We start from the raw sequence: 24,859 nt of genomic DNA on the forward strand, positions 1-24,859 counted from the left end.
TCCTATTTAAAAGATTACTTGGTTTCTCTAACTGAGAACAATCATATTCCTAAACTGAGATGCAAAGAATGGTGGGCAACAATAGTGAAACAGGGCAGCACAGCTTTCAAGTGTCACCAATGATTAAAGTGATGACAACTAATTTTAATCTGCATGTGTCGTTCTTGTTACCCTTTTTGCACTGCACTGTGCTGGTAGGAATTATGAAAGACAGAGCATGGATGTGGATATGGAACACTGCCCCTACTGGTCATTATGCGCACAGCAAACCGTAGTCCATTATGCAAATATGAAATCCTTTACTTTCTTAGAGTATGTTCATACAGTGAAAAAAACAAAAACGTCAAAATCCATGACTTTCTGACCCAGTTTCTTGTGTGGATCTGTATGTGGATTTAGCCCTGTCAATTGGCAAAATCTAAGTCCGGAATTCTGACATGGAAACCAGTGTTTCCGCATCAAGAAGTGACCTCACCGAAATGCAATTTTTCATGCTGAATTCCACATGCGGATTTTGCCCATTGAAATCTGAGGGCAGATCTGCACCAAAAACCGCAGCAGAAAGACGGTATTTTTAGTGCTGCGATTGGCCACAGAAAATTCGGTGGTGATTCTGCCATGTGAACATAGCCTTAGGCTCTTTCTACATGGGACGATTGTTCCCGCAGTTGTCCCAGTGATTATTTTTTTCTATGCTTTCATGCAAGAGTGAATTGAGGCAGAGCAGACTGGAAATCACTTTCAGCTGCTTGCCTCCATTCACAGTAAACAGGCAGTTGTTCATCTAAATGGGCTGATCGTCATTTGATTTTTATGTGTGCTTAACTGAACAACAAATGATAAGCAAATTATCGTTCAGCAGTTGGCAGCCTTTACAGTGAATGCTTATGGTTCAGATTCGCACAATCCAGCAGCAATCGTTCCATGTAAAAGGGCCCATACAGAAAAATCATTAAAGGGACCCTGTCACCTGCCTAACACACCATAAACTAAGTTAAGTTGTTGTTAGAACTTGTGGTGTCCCCTCCTGAAGTCCACGTGTCGACCAAATATTGGACTCTTTGGGACCATGCCCCACTTTCTCAAAGGTCCCAAGCGGGACAGCCACTTGTCCTGCTTTCGGGACATCTGTCCGGCTTTTGTCCTACTTTCAGGATGTGGGGTCACCATTAAGGTGATTAGCAAACGGGGTGATGTGACTCCTCAGCTGGTAATCACTTTGTGGCACTGACGACAGTGTGTGCATCCATGATCCTCCTCCCCTGACCTCTTCTCCTTGGTTCCACTGGGGGAAAGGGGAGGAGACACTGCTACTGGTGCACACATTTCTGCCCGCAGCAGTGCTGAGAAAAGGAGCAGCAGCACTCTAAAGATGAGGAGAAGGGAAGTATTTGGGTTTCGGAGGGGTATTATTACTACTGGGGCTACTGTGGAGGTCACTGTTACTACTGGGGTCAATATAGGAGACACTATTAGTAATAGTGTCCCCTGTATCAGCCCCAGTAGTAATAGCATTGCTACTGAGGCCACTGTGGGGATCACTATTACTACTGGGGCTAATATAGGGGTCACTATTACTCTTGGGGCCAATATAGGGGACACTATTACTATTGGGGCCACTCGGGGGGTCAATATTACTAGTGAGTCCACTTTCGGGGTCACTATTACTACTGGGGCCAATATAAGGGACATTAATACTACTGGGGCTGATATAGGGGACACTATTACTACTGGGGCTGAAATAGGGGACAGTTCCTTAGTAGGACCAAATCAAGACTGCAATATGGGCATATAAAGGTACACAAAGTAAAACCTGTTCTATTTGTGGCAAATACTTTCCCAATGCAGTCAGTCATGAGTAAAACTAAAACTCGTTATGATTGTCTTCTGCAAACTGAGTCATCCAATACATTTACAATCGAATTGGTTTTATAGTAAATGTCTTCTCCCCATGCTTGCGACGTGCTCTCAGTCACGCTACATGACATGTTCTTTCTTGTTTCACAAATTAAAAGGCTATACCATGGATACACATCGTGACATGCCACCCAATCCTGTACAAAAGCTGTGACCCACCTCAAAACTGAACTGAACGAGCGAGTGACGTCACCGCTAGTTGCTCGCGCTCCTGCAGAACGTTTAGTCAGGCAGATCATTGCTGAGAACCGCTGACTTCATGCTCAGTGCTTCGCATTCTATGTACAACACTGAGCGTGGAGCGTTTAGACGGAAGCGAAAAGTGCACAATGGCTTTGCGTTTAGACGTAACGATTATCACACATTTGCGCTCGTTTGAATGAATTTTGAGCGGCAATCGTTACGTGTAAATGTGCCTTAAAGGGGTTCTGTCAGCAAAAAAAAAAATCTATACTCACCTGTAGCTCATCGGGCCGTTCACCAGACACCTCCTCGTCTTCCCATGTCCGTCCTGGAGGCTGTATAAGGCAGTGCAGAAGCTGGCAAAGTTCCATTGGGAATTGCGTAATGCTAAATGGATATTCCATATTTATGGGAGTTATGTGCAATGATAATAACAGAGTATTAAGTTAAAATAGCACATTTATCAGATGGACCCAGACTTTCCTGATCCAAAATTCAATGTACTATTCTCAAATATTACAGTACACATAACATATACCTTTTATCACATAAGGGAGTGCATGTTACTAAGTTGTCAACAGCTTACCACATTATGTATGTCGGATGAGTGTACAACTACTTTACAAAGAACCCCAGACTGGTTGAAGAAATGTACCAGCTCACACATCCAAAAAACACACTTTACCTACTGCTCTTCTGTCTACCAAAGATCGTAAACTTGTATGACCAGGCTTTTCTACGCGTATGTCTTGTTTTTTGGTATGTTTGAAACTTTTTATCTTGATTATTGCATTATATTGTACTTGTGTATTTACGGCCTCCCCCATTTTCTAGTACATAGATGATCATGACTAGAGATGAGCGAGTATACTCGCTAAGGCACATTACTCGAGCGAGTAGTACCTTAGCCGAGTATCTCCCCGCTTGTCTCTAAAGATTCGGGGGCTGGCGGGGGAGAGCGGGGAGGAACGGAGGGGAGATCTCTCTCTCCCCCCCACTCCCCCCTGCTCCCCGCCGCAACTCACCTGTCACCCGCGCCGGCCCCCGAATCTTTAGAGACGAGCGGGGAGATACTCGGCTAAGGCCCTACTCGCTCGAGTAATGTGCCTAAGCGAGTATACTCGCTCGGCTCTAATCATGACACCACTGTATATAAACTGATCTTATAACAACATATCTTACCAATATCACATATAAAAATTTATGTGTTTTAAGAAACAAAAGAAAAGAGGGAAAAGTTCTCCTACCTTGAAATGTGGACAGCTCCGCCTGAAGAATTTTAATGACTTCCTTTACTCTTGGACAGAGCTACGAAACATAGCATCAAGAATAGTTACTTTTAGCAGAGACCATCTTTCAATAAATACTTAGCTTTACCGCGATACAGAGCCTGCTGGACGTAAATCAACAGGCTACAACATTACTCTGGGACCATTAAGGGCAAAGGCTGCTCCTGGATTAGAGTTCTGCAACACTTGCCCCCTGACAATTTGAGCCCACCTCTGTAGCTGCAGGCTCTCCCATACATACATTTGTTATTTTAATTAGGGCCAGTGTTTTTTCTACTTTATAATTTCTTCTTTCTTAAAAACATTTCCCCCTAAAAAAGTATTCATCTTATGTTAATTGGTTAAAAAAATCTATTCAGACAGGGGAGTAATAATGGGGTTTCATAGCAGCCCCAACTCTTTGTCACCCATGACGTGACGTTTGTTTTCCCCATCTTTTTGCCAGAAGTCTTGGCTTAATTACCTACATCCTTGTTTGCTGTTGCAGACAACCTGGTCTGGCCCCATTTCCACACAGGCCCTATAGCAGCCATATGATGTATATAGTATGTTCTGGTATTCAGCTGGTTTTTTAGTTACAGATGTAATAAAGTTTAACCCAGAGTTGATAACTTGCTGCAACAAGTTACCTTCCCCTAACACAACAAAAGCCATTGCAAAGCAATTGAAAAAGTAAGAAAAGTTCTGTACCAGAGTTTATTTAAGACATTAAGTGTCAAGTTAAACTTTGCTACTTCTGTACATCTCTGTGCAAGTCGGTTGACAACCTTTGTGGCAAGTATTGAAGCTCCACTATATCTATATTTGTAATGCTTTTCAATAGGGGGATACATTTTAAAGAGGCCCTTAAAATTCAAGTTACTGCATTATACTGTGTCCATTTTTAGATATTACACATTTACATATGCCAGCTATCTTGTCTTTTATCACAAAAGAGAGTGCATGCTACCATAACAGAATTGTCCACAGCGGCCATGTTTATTCAGGCAACCCAATTTACACTTTTTAAGGGGACTAGCTAAAGGATATGAGGATGCTTCACTTTTTGCTGCAGTTGACCTTGCTGTCATGAAGACTCATCGGTCTGCTATCAGTCCTATTAATGGCCATTGTCCACTCAAGAAGACATCCTTTTGAATGATGAGGTTTTGTTCATTTTGTTTATTTGTCTTTGCCAATAAAAGCAAGTAAAGTTGTTTGCTGCCTGTTGGACAGTCTTATGGCCCCTACCGTAACAAAATAGTCGCTAAAGACATTATATTACAGGTATTTTGTTGCAATCTTCAACAATTTTCTTTTTAAAGAAACAGATTTGATCAGGGTTTGACTTGACCGCCAGAGGAATTGCAGTGGGCCCAGGCTTTGACACTCTACTCAGGCCCAAGGTCCAACAGAAGACAACCCCATTTATAGGTGATTTTGGAGCCCATCACATTCCTTCTTGGTTGATTCACAAATAACCTATTATACCTTTTTGATGACATGTCCTGGGCGTGCAATGATAACAAGACAGTTTATGATCAGTATTCAGGGAACTGAACTGATAGAACCCTGTTTCGGGTTGAACATTGCTAAAAGTTCAGTTCTTCGTGAACCCCGACCTTGGGCAGTTTGTCCTGGTGGAACCCCCTAAGAGAAGAAGGTGGTGGTGGGCTAATGTGGCTCACTGGTTATCACTGTTGCCTTGTCATGCTAGGGTCTTAGATTCAAATCTGACCAACGAGCCACATTGGACCACTAGGGCTCTGAAATAATGTTACACACTAATTTTAGGGGTATTGATGAAGGTCCAGTTAAGTTCAAACTAATTCGGACCAAACCAAACTTTTTGTTGAAATTCAGCTAACCGGCCAAACCAAACTTTTTAAAAAGTTCCCTCATCTCTATTTATGATCTAATAGGAAGTGTATGTGCAGATCATTTCCTATAGTCAGTGTAACAACCCATATCTGACATTTCTATAAGTAGTATTTAAATGTTGTTTATTACCATATAACACCTGGTAAATCTGACCACATGGATAGACAGAGTTCACACAGCCTGAATGACACAGAATAATATCCCTGGAAGTTTCCCGTTTATATACTGAGCCTACAGAGTAAAGATATACTGTATGTCCCCATTGGTATGCATTGCTCTTTTTCCCATGATGCCTCCATAAGCCTTTAATTATAATTTATTGCCCTCCTATTACCTCTCTATTCAGGTTCTCTCTGATGGGCCTTTCCAGGAAGCCAGTAAAGAGATTATACAACCAGCTGTAAAATGTAAAGACGGATTAAGTAACTTCGAGATTAAATCAGACATTTCTTTAAAACTGACTAATCAGAAGAGATTTGGAAATTGCACTGCTCATTCTTGGTAAAAGGGATTTTTTGTGAACACATTGAGCCTTATTTACTAATACTGGCTAAATGACAGTGAAAAATTAAGACTAGACAGTTTTAAAATGGGTCAGTTTATCACTGAATGACAAATCCGTCAGATTTTAGGACTGTTTGCTCTAAATTTAGAACACCTGTTAGTTGGCATAGTTTACGACGAAAATTGCACCAAAATTTTGGTGCATTTTTGCAACCTCTTTTTGGGCAAAACTGTCCGAAAGTGTCTAAGAACACGATAAATGTGGTACAAACATGTAAAATACTTTTCTTTGCACCAGAAAACTGCCATGGTTTGAATAGTAAATAAGCCCAATTGTTTTCATCAGAGACAGATTGTGTTTTAGGAATACTTCTAGATATGGTACATCTTATGACTCGGTAAATCTGCTTGTGGGGAATATGAGACTCACATTTCCTTGAAACAGGAGAGATTAGAATAAATCCAGATAATATCTAATCTGTTTATCTACCTGGCTCCTCCGGACAGGTGTACTTTGGCAGTTTTCACCTCTGAATGGCATGAAGAAAGAAATACAGAAGGGCGGGCCGCTGAGTCCTTCATGGTAGTAAACTGAGCATTTAAAGACACACCCGAGATCCGGAGGGAAAAATCGCCATTGTCTTTACTGTTACAAGAGAATACGAACTTTCAGGAGTGCAGATCATAAAACCACAGCAAGAACAAAATTATTGTACAGTTATAGCTGGAGTGACTCTTACAGATATAGTAATGGATAAAGTGGTCCCAATGGTGTCAAGTTCCATTTAAAGTGAAAGTAATGCTTACTTACAGGTCTATGCATTTATTTTGTTGATTGGTTCATTATGAAAATCATTTAAACTCTATGAAATACTATGGTACTGTTATGGCTACTGGCCAAGGTCGGCAGGGCCTCTCCTCACCTTCCCCTTCCTCCAGTCGCAGTTGTTGGCATTCTTTGGGCCATTTGTACAACAGATGCCGCAGAATTCTCTAAGCTGTCTCCTCTGTCCTCACATCCTCTTAAAGGGACAGCATTCAAACCCAGCTGATTCTTGAGTTATTTAAGGCAGCATGCTACCCTAGAAGGTACCTGAGCATTAGGCTCCTAGTGGTACTGTGAGGCTGGGTTCACACAGGGCGGATTTGCCGCAGTTTTGCCGCGGATTGCCGTTGCATATCCGCACTGCGGCAAAACCGCTGCGTTTGCAGTGCAATGCAGCACAAATGAGTTTTGCCAAAAAGCTGTTCTCACAGGACGGATTTTTTCCGCACAGTCGCAGTGCGGAAATGCAACTGCGGCGCGGTTTTAAAAGATGCAGCATGTTCATTCTTAGGTCGTTTCCGCAGCGTTTTTTTGTCCATAGACCTCTATGGACACAGCCAAAACCGCACCAAATACGCGACAAATACGCGACAAAAGTAAAAAACCGCTGCGGAAAAAAACCCTTGCGGATTTTTCCGCACGAAAATCCGCAGCAAAATCCGCAAGCCAAAATTCACCTTTGAAGCGGTTTTGGCGCAGAAGCAGTTCTGCGTCAAAACCGCAACGGAAAAACCGCAGCAAAACCGCAACAAATCCGCCCTGTGTGACCCTAGCCTTAAGGTGCAGCTGTGCCCAGCTTGATCCTCAGTTTAGGCCTTTTGCCTGCGTACCTAGCTTTCTAGATTTCTGCATTCTTGATTGCTGTCTACCTTGATCACCATCCTGATTCTTCATATTGCATGAACTCTACTTGTCTTGACGATGCCCTTGCCCGTCCCTTCTGTATCACACTGTTGGCCAGCTGCCATTGCATTGAGACTACTCCTGGAAAACAATCTGAGGGTTACCTACAGAAAAGACCATGTCCCTCAAAAAGGGTTAAGGAGTGAAAACTAGGAAGCCCATAGAGTAGCCCTCAGCATTAGCTCTAAGCCAAATTCATCAGTGGAACAGTGGATCCATACCCAACTATTTTGCCTGATTTTTTGATGTGGCAGGATTCAGATAAAAAAAGCATTAGTCCTACATCTACAGTCCTCTAGTAAATAGATTTTTATACTTACATTAACCAATGTTTTACCTTCCACTGGCCAAACACCTTTGCCATTGCACCTTCAACAATTAACTGTACCCCAGATGGTGGTGTTGGGACAGCCACAATATAAGAGGTGTCAAACTCCTCAACGGTTGTACTGTGAGATGGAAGAAAGAAATATTAATATTGTAAATGAATGCAAATTGTGGATTTCATTTATTTCCCTACTTCTTACCCAGTAATTGCATAATCAACCTGGCCAAATACTCGGGTAGACCCAATGATATCTGGAAGATGGTTATGTTGAAGCATGTGGCGAAAAACTTCCTTTCCTTCTAATAAAACTAGGTGCACAAAATATCAATATTAATCTATGGTCAAGGATTACATCTACGAACAGGACAACCACATCATATGTCAGGTCACTTACTGTAGTCAATCCATTTCTGAGTGACCCGCATAACAACGCCAGGACTACAGTGTCCATATAACGAGAGACAACTCCAACTCCACCAGACCAGCCATACAGCCTTCATTCTCACTGAAATTAAAGAAGTTACACACTATATGCAAATATATTGAAGATTTCTTCTTAAATGGGTTTTCCAAACTATTTTTATTGGTGACCTATCCTCAGGATAAGCCATCAATAGTTCAGCTCAGAACCCTGACCGATCAGCTGTTGGAGCACCCGCTGTCACCGGCAAAACACACCGGGTATAGAGCAGAAGCAGATCGCTCCGACTCCCGTACAGTGGCCAGCGATGGTAATTGTAGGCGCAGCTCTCATTTATTTTATTGAGACCCATCATAGCCCTGCAAAGAAGAATCATATAAAACAGTCTTGGGGATCTACCCAGAATGGCCATGAGAGCACAAGTTCTGTAATATGTATCACAATACAATGTGTTACAGGTTGTGATTCTAGCTTACCCCTCCAGGAGGCCGTGACACACGACTTGCTCTTTTCTTCAGAAGACAACTTGCTCTGGTGTCTGCCCGGTCACTGATACTGGCCTGGAGAGCGCAGTCATGGCCATGCTCTTGAAAGTGTGACTGTGCACCTGGCAAATTCCTCCTCTGCCAATCATGTGGTATCCTTGGCTATATCAGGGATATTACCCCTATGGAGGTTGCCAACCCCGGTTTATACTGACCACGCTACTCTCTGCTGCCTGCCTTGATCTCTGTTGTACCGTGTTGAACTCATTATTTGTTTCTTATTTTCTGGCTTGCCCCTCATTCTGAAGTTTTCCAGGTTGTCTGATTATGCTCCTATTCGCATGCTCATGTACCCCGCCTTGGTCTATAGTTGGGTCAATTGCCACATTACTGGGACCACTTCTGGAGTAACAGCCTGGGGACCCCAGATCCCAACTGGTAGGGTGAACACTGAGGTACTTCCGGTGTTGCCTCAGGATCTGGCCCTAGGTCAAGCCAGTGTGGAGCACAGTGGAAATATATATTTGCTGATCATAACACAATGACAGTCAATAATGCAATCTAAGCACTAGCTTTCAGCATAGAAATGGAAATATGACCAACAAAAACAAACACTATATATAGTGAATTAACTCCTAGATGGAAGCCATCATGATTGCTAATAGTATATAGAATACAATCCCATTAAGCAAGGTGTGCCACAGCCCTTGAGTTTATAAATAAATGAAGAGCTGAAATAATGCTTTAACCCTAGATCACTAAACTTATCACGTGGCCTGGACCCTGTATATGACTTTTTTTTTAATGCAAGAATAGTACTAAGCAGCCGCCCCCCCCTAAATATAAGGAAGGTACCTTCACCTGTGCAATGCTCCTCCATATAGCAATTTGGCTGTCTGTATGTTTGAGAAGTAGTGTTTATGCCTGCCCTCTTGTATCACTAAGTATATGGGCGCTTTCTGTGATTCTTTTATTTTTTTCGGTTTAACCCTTTCCAATCCAATTTGTATCCTGGTTTACCTAGGGGTCTTGCTCTTTTTCTGCTGTTATACAACGGCGCTATATGCTGACTAAAGCCGGTACTGCATGAGGTTATCCGTTGGATAGGCTACGACAGCAGAGAGGCTGGCAAAATACAGTAAGAGAACCCCGACGGACGTCTTCCAACATCGGAGCTGTACAGCCTTAAATCATAATGTCTTCAGAGGTCAGACAGTTGGTTGGAAAGGGTTAAATACCAATCGTCCAGACATTCACTTATACAGTGAATGTGAATGACAGAATGACTTAGCCAGCGAACAATGTATCTGCCTGTATAAGCATATTGCACGAGTGAAGAGCGAACTTTACAATAAATCGCTCCATCTAAAAGTACCCCTATAAATTCCATGTCAACAATCCTTTGATCCGACATCATCTGTCAGGGAAACGTTGAGCTAACCACATACACATTACAGAGTTGTCCAGACCTGATAGTCTCATGACGGTTACAGATGACTAAACTCTAAGGTTGCTTTCACGCGGCCGAGAAAATCACGCAAGATTTGCGCGTTGCAATCTTGCAAGAATATGAATTCCATTCTTTTGTTTTCAATGGGGCTGGAAAACACATTACATGGCGTGCAATGTGCAAGTGTGATGCCAGGTTTCCAATTGAAAACAATGGGAAACACTTGCCGATCCTCCGAGTGTTACTGAAGTGATGGGAGGCGTTTTTGACACATCCGTGGGGACATCGCACGTGCACGAGCGCGATATTGGGCTGACTTTCATGGCCTGGTATCATGCTTGGCCATGTGAAACTAGCCTAATATGTATGGGGAGCCTTTACTATCCAACCAATCTTGACAATTATTGTAAAAATCAAAGTAAATGCGCAGTCTATTGCAACAATGGCAGTTGTCAACCACCATGATTCAAACCTAACACACAAAATATAAAATATGGTTGATCTAGACTAATGATTGGCTTGTATTGGTGTCCCTGCAAGTTAGTAGTCTAGTAGTCCTACAACTCACCTGTGTTCAGCCCTCTTAATGCTGGACAATGACAGGTGTATCACCCAACCCTCCTTTTATACTGAAACTCTATTCCGTTTTTACGCAAATAAGGTCTCATTCAAAGGTTAAACTCACAAAAGATTATGACAAGTGTTTTTTATCACCAAGGAAGATACGATGACATATGTGAATAGGATATGAATAAAGAGAAAATCCTGTTAAGCTTCACTTAAATCTGATATACAAGGATGATCATTGCCAATGTGATCTTAAAGGAACATCAAATGGACAAAAATACATTTAGAAAAACACTTATTCTATATTTTTATGTTTTTGCTCCATAATTCATCACAATCTTAAAGTCTCCTATTCGTGTCTCAAGAGGCATCCATTTTTTCTCTCCCCCTTTTTCCAACCCATTCTCCATCTACGAGGTAGTCTGATGCAGCAAGAAGCTTCTCTCATTACCATTGGTGAGTCTGCCCCATTAGCTATCCCACCACCTCATGTAGATGGCCCCCAGCTAAAATTCATGGGATTCATGAGAATAACCCCTTGTTGTTCAGAAAAATCCCCGTAAAACTGTTTCTTTCAGGAATTTATAAAAATTCTTGCAAATCAAAAAGGAGGGCACATGCCTAGGGTGGCGTTTTGTGCGGGCGGCCCAGTTGATGTTAATTAAATGTAAATAAATATAATATGTTTAAGTGGGGGGTTGAGGGACTGGTTCTTCTCCCTCCACCAATCAGCACAGCCCGTTGGCATTGTACCCAGACTAAAGATTAGGAGAGAAGACGGTTGAGTTTCCTCCTGTGACTGCATCCCTCTTTGGACGTCAGAGACTCCAGACTTCCCATGGCCTAAAGACCGCTGACCCATGGGTCGGATTCTCCAGAGGGCCTGCTCCTCCTGGTATTTCTATCTTCTCCTTGTAAGAAGCATTAGAGCAGGTGCCCAGCATCGTCCATTTCTGCAGTCAGCATATAGCCTCTCTACCCCGAAGGCACCACAATTTGTGGTGAAACATGTGGGGAGATCTGTCTTGATTTTTAACTGCATAGATATTAGAAGTTTCCACAGGATAACCAAAAGCCTGTTGGTTATGACTCCCACAACAGTAAAACATAACCTATAGACTAAAGTATTTCTGGATCATAGATCATACCATAATGTTATAGAAATTGGGTGATCACTAAGCTGACTCCTATCATACTAGAATATGGAGGGATTGAAGGCTGGCCACAATCCCCCAAAGTGTATCCAGAGCAGCAATAGAGTTCTGAGCTAAAATATAATCATTAGCCCCCCCCGATATGTTTCACTCTGAGTGAAGCGGAGATGATAGTTCTAAGAAGGGTCCTGTTTTTTTACCTCCACGACAGCGTTCTCATATTGTGAATGGGTAAAGGATATTCCGTTGTTCTCTAGGAAACTAGCCCTTCATAAATGCCACACCATAAAAAGGGGTAGTTAGGATCCTCCTTTTTCCACAGATGATATGAACCTGCAGTTCCTAGAGGAACTGCTTGATGAAAGCAGATTTGGCGTCGGTGAGAGATCTGCTACCTTTATGAATCTGTGTCCAAAATCTAGATGTACCCACTCTTTGGCACAATTTAGTAGCATAGACACTTTCACCCGCCTTACTGTGAATGAGATCATGAAAATCAAACCAAGAAGGAATTTGATACACTATAATCTTGCATGAATAAGACTGGCATTGGACAATTTACGCAATAATAGGGAGGTAGTCATTAAGCCCTCTGATAAGGACAGGAGTATTGTTCTCATGGACCAATTTCATTATAATATTATGGTGGAAAGACTGCTGATGGACAAACTGGTTTATAGAATCCTCCCCAGGGACCCTACGGCACAATTTCTCTTGGATTATCATGGGATCTTGTTTTCAGTAAGGGATGATAATTATCATCACATGATACAATAGGTCTGCTGGGACCAGGAATAGCCTTTTTGTGTAATTTAGGAAGAGCGTAGAAAGTTGCTATGGTAGCATTGGGGTTGAAAATAAATTTAAACTCCTCATGGGAGAACTGTGCCTCTTTTGCTGAAAACTCTATGTTACGGCACTCTGCCCCCCAGAACGCCAGGTGGGGTGCCCTGATCTTCCCGCACCCCACTGTCCCTGCCTACTTGCCTCGGTCCTGGCTAACCCCAGGCGGACAACTGGGCGGCGGTCCCTGCGCTGGCTAGGGACCTGGCGACTACCTAGATGGAACTACTAACAGGGGACAGAGTGCCGACAGAAGAGGCAGGTGGAACAAACCAACAAAACTTACAAGCAGAGTAAGTCTGGAGATGGAGCTCACAGGTAAACAGACAGGCTACTGACGAGCAACTAGCACAGACTGGGACAGACCTGACTAGAGGCTAGCAGAACCAATAACTGGCAGTGAGCTCAGGTCACTGCCAGCCTTTTAACTAAAAGCCTCCGCCCAGGGGCGGAGAGTGGGAGGAGCCGACTCTCCCACTGTTGCATAAGGAAGGTGGAGGAGAGCGGGCGGCACCCTACGGGCGGACACGCCCACGCCGCTGCACGCTGGCTGCTCCACGCCGCTGCACGCTGGCTGCTCCACGCCGCCGGGAGAGCCCCAACAGCAGAGCTCTGGGACGCCGGAGCCGACATCGGAGCGCCGCGCGCCGGCCGTGGGAACCAGCGCCGCCCTGCATGGTAACACTCATGACCCAAGTATAATGGAGTCGTCGCTACTGTGACCCCCCCAACCCTCCAACCTACCGTTACCTGAAATAACCACGGACACCGTCACTTTGGATTAAATTTGGCCACAGCAGCCATATGTATTAGCAAAGAACATTAATACAACTTTTAAAACATTTTAAGCCCCATAGTAAAAACCTGAGGAGAGGTCCTTGGAGCCCCCCCAAGAAACTACTGTCGCCTCACCCAATACGGGAAATAGTTGTACCGGTCACCCGTTGCAACTTGCCTGACTCGGGCAACACTATTTCCCTAACCACTCCCCCCCGCCGCAAGTCGACAGACTCGGGAGGCCAACCACTCAACCCAACTAGCCTCTGGTCGCCGAAGGGACAAAAGGTTTCAATAGCGACTTATGGAATACCCTGTGAACCCTCCATGTGGGTGGCAGCCCCAGCTCGTAGGCGAGAGGGTTCACCACACGTGTGATGGCAAACGGCCCTACGTAACGTGGCGCCAGCTTCAAGGACGGAACCCGCAATTTGAGATTTTTAGAAGACAGGTATACCTTCTGTCCCACCCTGTAAGGTTCAGACACAGACAGACTCTTCCCACTACGCAACTGCATACGGGCCCCCGCTGCCTCCAAGTTCCTCTGTACCTCTTTCCATACCCCCTGAAGCGTATCTGTGGCGACATCCGCTGCAGGACAGACCGACGGGGTAGGGACTGCTGTAAGGAATCGAGGATGCTGACCGTATACACAAAAAAATGGAGACACCCCAGTGGAAGAACAAAGGCGGTTGTTTAGTGCAAACTCTGCCAAGGGCAGGAACTCTGCCCACTGATGAGCCTTTTCGCTAGCAAACAACCGTAAATATTGCACTAAATCTTGGTTCTTCCGCTCAGTCTGACCATTAGTCTGCGGGTGGAACGCTGAAGAGAAGGAAAGCGACGTTCCCAGGTTTCTGCAGAAGGCACGCCAAAACTGCGACACAAACTGAACCCCGCGATCAGATACAATATTTTGGGGAACCCCATGTAGGCGAATTATTTCCTTTACAAAAATCGTGGCGAATTCTTTTGCCGAGGGTAGCTTTTTTAACGCCACAAAATGTGCCATCTTGGAGAACCGGTCGACCACCACTAAGATAGTGGTGCACTTCTGGGATTCTGGAAGGTCAGTGATGAAATCTACTGATAGGTGCGACCATGGGGTGGAAGGAACCGGTAGCGGTCTCAGAGGACCCTCCGGAGGACGCCGCCGACTCTTATTGCGAGCACAGACCGAGCAACCCCTCACAAAGTTGCGGATCTCCTGAGACATGCCTGGCCACCAGAAGTGTCTGGAACAAAGCTCCAGGGTCCCCTGGAACCCTGGATGCCCGGCGAGAACAGACGAGTGAGACTCATCCATGACTCTAGGGCGTAGGGTCTCAAGCACAAACCATCTGCCCTCCGGCACCCCCGAAGGAGCGTCCTGCTGAGCATCCTGTAATTGAGGGACGAAGTTAGACTCCACAACTGCCACCACCACGCCGGGGGCTAAGATATTCTCGGGAGTCATGGTCTCACTATCCGGTACCCCGAAACTCCGTGACAGGGCGTCCGCCTTCACGTTCTTCTCTCCTGGGATATATGTCACGACGAAATTAAACCTGGCGAAGAACAGCGCCCACCTGGCTTTACGAGCTGTGAGTCTTTTAGCATTGGCGAGATATACCAGATTCTTGTGATCAGTATATACGGTAATTGGGTGTCTAGCACCCTCAAGATGGTGTCGCCACTCTTCCAGGGCCCATTTGATAGCCAATAGTTCGCGGTTACCCACGTCGTAGTTGCGCTCTGCTGAATTGAACTTCCGCGAAAAGAACGCACATGGGCTATACCCAGACCTCCCACTGACTTCCTGCGACAATACTGCTCCTGTCCCCACTTCAGACGCGTCTACCTCAATAAAAAAGGGTAGTTGTGCGTCCGGCTGTATTAGCACCGGGGCAGTCGTGAATGCCTTTTTTAGACGGCTAAAGGCCTCAAGGGCTGCAGGCGACCACTTACCCAAGTTGGCCCCCTTCTTAGTCAGGTCGGTCAGAGGTTGAGCAATAACTGAGTAATTCCTAATGAATTTGCGGTAAAAATTTGCAAAACCTAAGAACCGCTGAAGAGCCTTGAGGTTGTCTGGTCTGACCCATTGGGAGATTGCTGCTACTTTATCAGACTCCATCTGAATCTCTGTGGGTGAGATTACATAACCAAGGAAGGATATTTGTTTAGAACCAAACGTACATTTCTCTAACTTGACGAAAAGTTGATACTCGCGCAAACGGGTCAGGACCAACCTCAGGTGCCGCACATGTGAGTCCCAGTCAGGCGAGTACACCAGAATGTCGTCAAGATAGATGACCAGAAATACCCCCAGAAAGTCGTGGAAGACCGCGTTCATAAAACCCTGAAACACAGCGGGGGCATTACAAAGTCCAAAAGGCATGACCAGACATTCAAAATGTCCTAACGGGGTGTTGAACGCCGTCTTCCATTCATCTCCCTCTCTAATGCGAATTAAATTGTAAGCCCCCCGCAAGTCCAGTTTGGAGAAGCAGTGGGCCCCTACCACCTGATTCAACAAGTCAGGAATTAGGGGCAAGGAGCACTGGTTCTTCACAGTGATTTTATTCAGGGCCCGATAATCCACACAAGGCCTTAGTGTCCCGTCCTTCTTCTCTACAAAGAAGAGACCCGCCCCGGCAGGGGACCTGGACGGCCGGATATGCCGGTTGGCCAGAGCCTCCGAGACATAGGACTTGAGGGCTTCATGCTCACGGCCTGACAAATTGAAAATGGCTCCCTTAGGGATGGGGCTGTCGGGAATCAGATCAATACCACAGTCCCACTCCCTATGAGGAGGCAGAGCCTTAGACAGTTTTTTGGAGAATACATCCTGAAAGTCTGACAAATACTCCGGAATGAGCACCGTATCTGCGGAGCACACAGCTATGGTAGACAGGTGGTCATGACAGGATGATCCCCAATGAGTCAATTCCCGGGTGGACCAATCAAATTGGGGATTGTGCAGTGCCAACCAGGGCATACCAAGCACCACATCAACCGACATTTTCTCCATAACCAGGAAGGACAGTTCTTCCGAGTGGAGGATCCCCACCGTGAACTGTAATCTTGGGGTCCTCCATCGTACCAGGCCTGTAGAGAGGGGGGTAGCATCAATACTGGTAAAATGAATTGGCGTCTTCAGCGCCACAAATTCCGCCATCAGAGTACGGACAAAACACAGACTTATCAAGTTGGCGGCTGCTCCAGAATCAATAAACGCCCGCCCTGATCGGGAAAAATCCCGGAATTTAACATGACACGGTACCAAAAGTTTAGGAAGTACCTGAAGTCCTAGGCGATCCTCCCTGCAATCGCCTAGGACTCGGAGTTTTCCGCCGGTTCCGGCTGCGAGCGTTGAGCCCTCAGTGGGCAGGTTATCACCCGGTGTCCAGCTTTCCCGCAGTAGAGGCAGAGACGGTGCAACAAACGGATCCGGCGTCGCTCTTTGGGGTCCAGCGGATCCACCTCCATCGGCTCGGACACAGGGACTGGTAAGGAGGAAGAGGGACCGGGATAACCGACCTCCCTGACTCTACGGGTTTGCCTGTCCTGCTTCCTAGACCTGAGCCTCCTGTCTGCCTTCACTGCTAGCTCCATAGCCTCCCTTAAGGACCCGGGAACGGGATGGGAAATTAACAGGTCTTTAACTGCGTCCGAGAGGCCCTGCAGAAAAACGTCTTTCAGCGCGCTATCGTTCCATGCCGTATCCCCCGCATAGCGTCTGAAGTTGGAGCAATAATCCTCCACACAAGCCGACCCCTGCCGCAGCGCCAACAACCGCGAAACCGCCAACCCCACTCGGTCCGGTTCATCGAAGATACCCCCGAGTTCCTGAAAAAAGGAGTCCACAGACTGCAGGCAGGGGGAACCCTCGGGGATGGAAAAGGCCCATGTCTGGGCAGAGCCCCGCAGCAGGGACATTATCAGCCCGACCCTCTGAGCCTCTGACCCGGAAGAACGGGGACGCATCCGAAAAAACAGGCGGCACGCCTGTCGGAAAACAAAAAACTTGTTCCTCTCCCCAGAAAACGCCTCGGGAAGAGGGCACTTGGGTTCGGGGCTGGTTGCGGCGTCCGATCCCTGCAACACCCCCCGCTGCTCCTGGGCCACCATGCGGGCAGATAAATCCTGGATCACAGGCACCAGGGCCTGCAGCTGGTTTGTGAGGGAACTGATCGCCTCCATGACAAACGGTTTTTAAGGGCCAGTTATTATGTTACGGCACTCTGCCCCCCAGAGCGCCAGGTGGGGTGCCCTGATCTTCCCGCACCCCACTGTCCCTGCCTACTTGCCTCGGTCCTGGCTAACCCCAGGCGGACAACTGGGCGGCGGTCCCTGCGCTGGCTAGGGACCTGGCGACTACCTAGATGGAACTACTAACAGGGGACAGAGTGCCGACAGAAGAGGCAGGTGGAACAAACCAACAAAACTTACAAGCAGAGTAAGTCTGGAGATGGAGCTCACAGGTAAACAGACAGGCTACTGACGAGCAACTAGCACAGACTGGGACAGACCTGACTAGAGGCTAGCAGAACCAATAACTGGCAGTGAGCTCAGGTCACTGCCAGCCTTTTAACTAAAAGCCTCCGCCCAGGGGCGGAGAGTGGGAGGAGCCGACTCTCCCACTGTTGCATAAGGAAGGTGGAGGAGAGCGGGCGGCACCCTACGGGCGGACACGCCCACGCCGCTGCACGCTGGCTGCTCCACGCCGCTGCACGCTGGCTGCTCCACGCCGCCGGGAGAGCCCCAACAGCAGAGCTCTGGGACGCCGGAGCCGACATCGGAGCGCCGCGCGCCGGCCGTGGGAACCAGCGCCGCCCTGCATGGTAACACTCATGACCCAAGTATAATGGAGTCGTCGCTACTGTGACCCCCCCAACCCTCCAACCTACCGTTACCTGAAATAACCACGGACACCGTCACTTTGGATTAAATTTGGCCACAGCAGCCATATGTATTAGCAAAGAACATTAATACAACTTTTAAAACATTTTAAGCCCCATAGTAAAAACCTGAGGAGAGGTCCTTGGAGCCCCCCCAAGAAACTACTGTCGCCTCACCCAATACGGGAAATAGTTGTACCGGTCACCCGTTGCAACTTGCCTGACTCGGGCAACACTATTTCCCTAACCACTCCCCCCCGCCGCAAGTCGACAGACTCGGGAGGCCAACCACTCAACCCAACTAGCCTCTGGTCGCCGAAGGGACAAAAGGTTTCAATAGCGACTTATGGAATACCCTGTGAACCCTCCATGTGGGTGGCAGCCCCAGCTCGTAGGCGAGAGGGTTCACCACACGTGTGATGGCAAACGGCCCTACGTAACGTGGCGCCAGCTTCAAGGACGGAACCCGCAATTTGAGATTTTTAGAAGACAGGTATACCTTCTGTCCCACCCTGTAAGGTTCAGACACAGACAGACTCTTCCCACTACGCAACTGCATACGGGCCCCCGCTGCCTCCAAGTTCCTCTGTACCTCTTTCCATACCCCCTGAAGCGTATCTGTGGCGACATCCGCTGCAGGACAGACCGACGGGGTAGGGACTGCTGTAAGGAATCGAGGATGCTGACCGTATACACAAAAAAATGGAGACACCCCAGTGGAAGAACAAAGGCGGTTGTTTAGTGCAAACTCTGCCAAGGGCAGGAACTCTGCCCACTGATGAGCCTTTTCGCTAGCAAACAACCGTAAATATTGCACTAAATCTTGGTTCTTCCGCTCAGTCTGACCATTAGTCTGCGGGTGGAACGCTGAAGAGAAGGAAAGCGACGTTCCCAGGTTTCTGCAGAAGGCACGCCAAAACTGCGACACAAACTGAACCCCGCGATCAGATACAATATTTTGGGGAACCCCATGTAGGCGAATTATTTCCTTTACAAAAATCGTGGCGAATTCTTTTGCCGAGGGTAGCTTTTTTAACGCCACAAAATGTGCCATCTTGGAGAACCGGTCGACCACCACTAAGATAGTGGTGCACTTCTGGGATTCTGGAAGGTCAGTGATGAAATCTACTGATAGGTGCGACCATGGGGTGGAAGGAACCGGTAGCGGTCTCAGAGGACCCTCCGGAGGACGCCGCCGACTCTTATTGCGAGCACAGACCGAGCAACCCCTCACAAAGTTGCGGATCTCCTGAGACATGCCTGGCCACCAGAAGTGTCTGGAACAAAGCTCCAGGGTCCCCTGGAACCCTGGATGCCCGGCGAGAACAGACGAGTGAGACTCATCCATGACTCTAGGGCGTAGGGTCTCAGGCACAAACCATCTGCCCTCCGGCACCCCCGAAGGAGCGTCCTGCTGAGCATCCTGTAATTGAGGGACGAAGTTAGACTCCACAACTGCCACCACCACGCCGGGGGCTAAGATATTCTCGGGAGTCATGGTCTCACTATCCGGTACCCCGAAACTCCGTGACAGGGCGTCCGCCTTCACGTTCTTCTCTCCTGGGATATATGTCACGACGAAATTAAACCTGGCGAAGAACAGCGCCCACCTGGCTTTACGAGCTGTGAGTCTTTTAGCATTGGCGAGATATACCAGATTCTTGTGATCAGTATATACGGTAATTGGGTGTCTAGCACCCTCAAGATGGTGTCGCCACTCTTCCAGGGCCCATTTGATAGCCAATAGTTCGCGGTTACCCACGTCGTAGTTGCGCTCTGCTGAATTGAACTTCCGCGAAAAGAACGCACATGGGCTATACCCAGACCTCCCACTGACTTCCTGCGACAATACTGCTCCTGTCCCCACTTCAGACGCGTCTACCTCAATAAAAAAGGGTAGTTGTGCGTCCGGCTGTATTAGCACCGGGGCAGTCGTGAATGCCTTTTTTAGACGGCTAAAGGCCTCAAGGGCTGCAGGCGACCACTTACCCAAGTTGGCCCCCTTCTTAGTCAGGTCGGTCAGAGGTTGAGCAATAACTGAGTAATTCCTAATGAATTTGCGGTAAAAATTTGCAAAACCTAAGAACCGCTGAAGAGCCTTGAGGTTGTCTGGTCTGACCCATTGGGAGATTGCTGCTACTTTATCAGACTCCATCTGAATCTCTGTGGGTGAGATTACATAACCAAGGAAGGATATTTGTTTAGAACCAAACGTACATTTCTCTAACTTGACGAAAAGTTGATACTCGCGCAAACGGGTCAGGACCAACCTCAGGTGCCGCACATGTGAGTCCCAGTCAGGCGAGTACACCAGAATGTCGTCAAGATAGATGACCAGAAATACCCCCAGAAAGTCGTGGAAGACCGCGTTCATAAAACCCTGAAACACAGCGGGGGCATTACAAAGTCCAAAAGGCATGACCAGACATTCAAAATGTCCTAACGGGGTGTTGAACGCCGTCTTCCATTCATCTCCCTCTCTAATGCGAATTAAATTGTAAGCCCCCCGCAAGTCCAGTTTGGAGAAGCAGTGGGCCCCTACCACCTGATTCAACAAGTCAGGAATTAGGGGCAAGGAGCACTGGTTCTTCACAGTGATTTTATTCAGGGCCCGATAATCCACACAAGGCCTTAGTGTCCCGTCCTTCTTCTCTACAAAGAAGAGACCCGCCCCGGCAGGGGACCTGGACGGCCGGATATGCCGGTTGGCCAGAGCCTCCGAGACATAGGACTTGAGGGCTTCATGCTCACGGCCTGACAAATTGAAAATGGCTCCCTTAGGGATGGGGCTGTCGGGAATCAGATCAATACCACAGTCCCACTCCCTATGAGGAGGCAGAGCCTTAGACAGTTTTTTGGAGAATACATCCTGAAAGTCTGACAAATACTCCGGAATGAGCACCGTATCTGCGGAGCACACAGCTATGGTAGACAGGTGGTCATGACAGGATGATCCCCAATGAGTCAATTCCCGGGTGGACCAATCAAATTGGGGATTGTGCAGTGCCAACCAGGGCATACCAAGCACCACATCAACCGACATTTTCTCCATAACCAGGAAGGACAGTTCTTCCGAGTGGAGGATCCCCACCGTGAACTGTAATCTTGGGGTCCTCCATCGTACCAGGCCTGTAGAGAGGGGGGTAGCATCAATACTGGTAAAATGAATTGGCGTCTTCAGCGCCACAAATTCCGCCATCAGAGTACGGACAAAACACAGACTTATCAAGTTGGCGGCTGCTCCAGAATCAATAAACGCCCGCCCTGATCGGGAAAAATCCCGGAATTTAACATGACACGGTACCAAAAGTTTAGGAAGTACCTGAAGTCCTAGGCGATCCTCCCTGCAATCGCCTAGGACTCGGAGTTTTCCGCCGGTTCCGGCTGCGAGCGTTGAGCCCTCAGTGGGCAGGTTATCACCCGGTGTCCAGCTTTCCCGCAGTAGAGGCAGAGACGGTGCAACAAACGGATCCGGCGTCGCTCTTTGGGGTCCAGCGGATCCACCTCCATCGGCTCGGACACAGGGACTGGTAAGGAGGAAGAGGGACCGGGATAACCGACCTCCCTGACTCTACGGGTTTGCCTGTCCTGCTTCCTAGACCTGAGCCTCCTGTCTGCCTTCACTGCTAGCTCCATAGCCTCCCTTAAGGACCCGGGAACGGGATGGGAAATTAACAGGTCTTTAACTGCGTCCGAGAGGCCCTGCAGAAAAACGTCTTTCAGCGCGCTATCGTTCCATGCCGTATCCCCCGCATAGCGTCTGAAGTTGGAGCAATAATCCTCCACACAAGCCGACCCCTGCCGCAGCGCCAACAACCGCGAAACCGCCAACCCCACTCGGTCCGGTTCATCGAAGATACCCCCGAGTTCCTGAAAAAAGGAGTCCACAGACTGCAGGCAGGGGGAACCCTCGGGGATGGAAAAGGCCCATGTCTGGGCAGAGCCCCGCAGCAGGGACATTATCAGCCCGACCCTCTGAGCCTCTGACCCGGAAGAACGGGGACGCATCCGAAAAAACAGGCGGCACGCCTGTCGGAAAACAAAAAACTTGTTCCTCTCCCCAGAAAACGCCTCGGGAAGAGGGCACTTGGGTTCGGGGCTGGTTGCGGCGTCCGATCCCTGCAACACCCCCCGCTGCTCCTGGGCCACCATGCGGGCAGATAAATCCTGGATCACAGGCACCAGGGCCTGCAGCTGGTTTGTGAGGGAACTGATCGCCTCCATGACAAACGGTTTTTAAGGGCCAGTTATTATGTTACGGCACTCTGCCCCCCAGAGCGCCAGGTGGGGTGCCCTGATCTTCCCGCACCCCACTGTCCCTGCCTACTTGCCTCGGTCCTGGCTAACCCCAGGCGGACAACTGGGCGGCGGTCCCTGCGCTGGCTAGGGACCTGGCGACTACCTAGATGGAACTACTAACAGGGGACAGAGTGCCGACAGAAGAGGCAGGTGGAACAAACCAACAAAACTTACAAGCAGAGTAAGTCTGGAGATGGAGCTCACAGGTAAACAGACAGGCTACTGACGAGCAACTAGCACAGACTGGGACAGACCTGACTAGAGGCTAGCAGAACCAATAACTGGCAGTGAGCTCAGGTCACTGCCAGCCTTTTAACTAAAAGCCTCCGCCCAGGGGCGGAGAGTGGGAGGAGCCGACTCTCCCACTGTTGCATAAGGAAGGTGGAGGAGAGCGGGCGGCACCCTACGGGCGGACACGCCCACGCCGCTGCACGCTGGCTGCTCCACGCCGCTGCACGCTGGCTGCTCCACGCCGCCGGGAGAGCCCCAACAGCAGAGCTCTGGGACGCCGGAGCCGACATCGGAGCGCCGCGCGCCGGCCGTGGGAACCAGCGCCGCCCTGCATGGTAACACTCATGACCCAAGTATAATGGAGTCGTCGCTACTGTGACCCCCCCAACCCTCCAACCTACCGTTACCTGAAATAACCACGGACACCGTCACTTTGGATTAAATTTGGCCACAGCAGCCATATGTATTAGCAAAGAACATTAATACAACTTTTAAAACATTTTAAGCCCCATAGTAAAAACCTGAGGAGAGGTCCTTGGAGCCCCCCCAAGAAACTACTGTCGCCTCACCCAATACGGGAAATAGTTGTACCGGTCACCCGTTGCAACTTGCCTGACTCGGGCAACACTATTTCCCTAACCACTCCCCCCCGCCGCAAGTCGACAGACTCGGGAGGCCAACCACTCAACCCAACTAGCCTCTGGTCGCCGAACTCCCAACCCCGAGGCTGGCTAGCCATAACCTGGCTAACCACTCCCACCGTCTTTTCAGGGCTCCTCCCTGAAAACCCAAGTTGCGACAGCCCACGTACTACCAAATCAAAGGGGGAAGGTAGCTATGCAGCCCCTGCCTTCCCCCCACTATCCTTCTACGCTGACTCAGAGGATCCCTCCCCTGTTGCCATGACGAAAAAACTCCCTCCCAGATCCGCCCCCTCCCCCTTTTATCCTTATGGCGGGTGGGTGGGACTCTTCTTAACTCCTGTGACTTCTTGCTTCTTTCTTCGCTTTGCTGCACTGACCCCTCCTCCTGCTTCTTCGCGCTATTTTCTCACTTCTCCCCTCCTAGACGCCCCCTTCTTTCTCTCCCAGCATTCCTTTCTCCAGTTAACCCCCTCCTCCCCATTAACCCTATCATGCTGCCTTTCTCCTATCAGCCCTGCAGGGCTTCGGCTCCGGCAGTCCTATATAGTTGCTAATGCCTTGAGATAATCTGACTCAAGGCGCTAGCAACTATATTGACATTGTATTGAGACTATTTATCACTTCTCTATCATCTTATCTACATGACACCAAAGATACCATCAGAAGAATTCACGTTCATCAACGTCCCTGAACATACCGTATTGGCAAGTGTGGACGTTGTGAGTCTATATACTAATAGACATGACCTAGGCATTGAAGCACTGAAATATTTCCTGTATAAATGGGCACCCAATATTATGCATATAATGAGTTTCTTGGCTGTTCCCTTCCATTTTCTGTTGACTCCTGCAGACATGTGGCACCGCCATGGGAACGGTTTGCGAGTCTACTTAAACTAACCTGTTCCTAGGGTGGTGGGAGGCCAGCACCATTTTTTCTGAGGAATTGGACATGTACAACAGACATATCCTTTTCTAGGATGTCGATGTCACTCAATCACAAATCCATAGGCATAAGATTCACATTTGAGGGCCATGAATTTATTGTACATTTTCTGAATTTGACAATTATACTGGACGCAGATGGTAGGATTAGCACGGATATTCTTCATAAATATACAGCAACTAATAACTTCCTCCTTTGGGACAGTCATCATCCACTTTACCTACGTAGGGGTATACCTATAAAGCAGAGGTATAATTAAAAGCTCCTGTGCCCCGCTGCACAATCTGTAACAGGGTCCCTTTCTATCATGTGCTATTTATAATACTAGTGTCTTCTTATGTGATAGAGAGGCC

The 24,859-nt window shown here is 47.9% G+C and overlaps 1 protein-coding gene and 1 long non-coding RNA gene across 2 annotated transcripts; both read right to left on the bottom strand.

Moving 5' to 3' along the window:
- Window positions 1–3,365: 3,365 nt before the first annotated feature.
- LOC136588048 (uncharacterized) lies at window positions 3,366–6,286 on the bottom strand. Its single transcript, XR_010787534.1, has 3 exons — window positions 6,244–6,286; window positions 5,584–5,647; window positions 3,366–3,408 (listed from the first exon to the last, which is right to left on the bottom strand). It is a non-coding gene; the product is annotated as an uncharacterized lncRNA (long non-coding RNA).
- A 2,283-nt stretch (window positions 6,287–8,569) lies between these two features.
- On the bottom strand, window positions 8,570–24,493 carry LOC136587364 (uncharacterized). The gene is made up of 5 exons (XM_066585933.1): window positions 24,462–24,493; window positions 20,318–21,128; window positions 18,565–18,695; window positions 15,396–16,206; window positions 8,570–8,590 (listed from the first exon to the last, which is right to left on the bottom strand). The coding sequence occupies exons 1-5, from the start codon at window positions 24,491–24,493 to the stop codon at window positions 8,570–8,572; spliced, it is 1,806 nt and encodes a 601-aa protein (XP_066442030.1).
- Window positions 24,494–24,859: the final 366 nt, after the last annotated feature.

The sequence above is a fragment of the Eleutherodactylus coqui genome, chromosome 13, assembly GCF_035609145.1.
Source record: "Eleutherodactylus coqui strain aEleCoq1 chromosome 13, aEleCoq1.hap1, whole genome shotgun sequence".
Lineage (NCBI taxonomy): Eukaryota > Metazoa > Chordata > Amphibia > Anura > Eleutherodactylidae > Eleutherodactylus > Eleutherodactylus coqui.

What these genes read in the sequence shown, in the direction of transcription:
- LOC136587364 (XM_066585933.1), bottom strand. Translation starts at nt 24,493, where the DNA reads ATGGTGCTGGCCTCCCACCACCCTAGGAACAG. An exon ending in TCCCACCACCCTAGGAACAG is followed by an intron (nt 21,129 to 24,461) that starts GTTAGTTTAAGT and finishes CCGTGAGCATGA; the next exon opens with AGCCCTCAAGTCCTATGTCT. An exon ending in TAAAAAAGGCATTCACGACT is followed by an intron (nt 18,696 to 20,317) that starts GCCCCGGTGCTA and finishes TTCGGCGACCAG; the next exon opens with AGGCTAGTTGGGTTGAGTGG.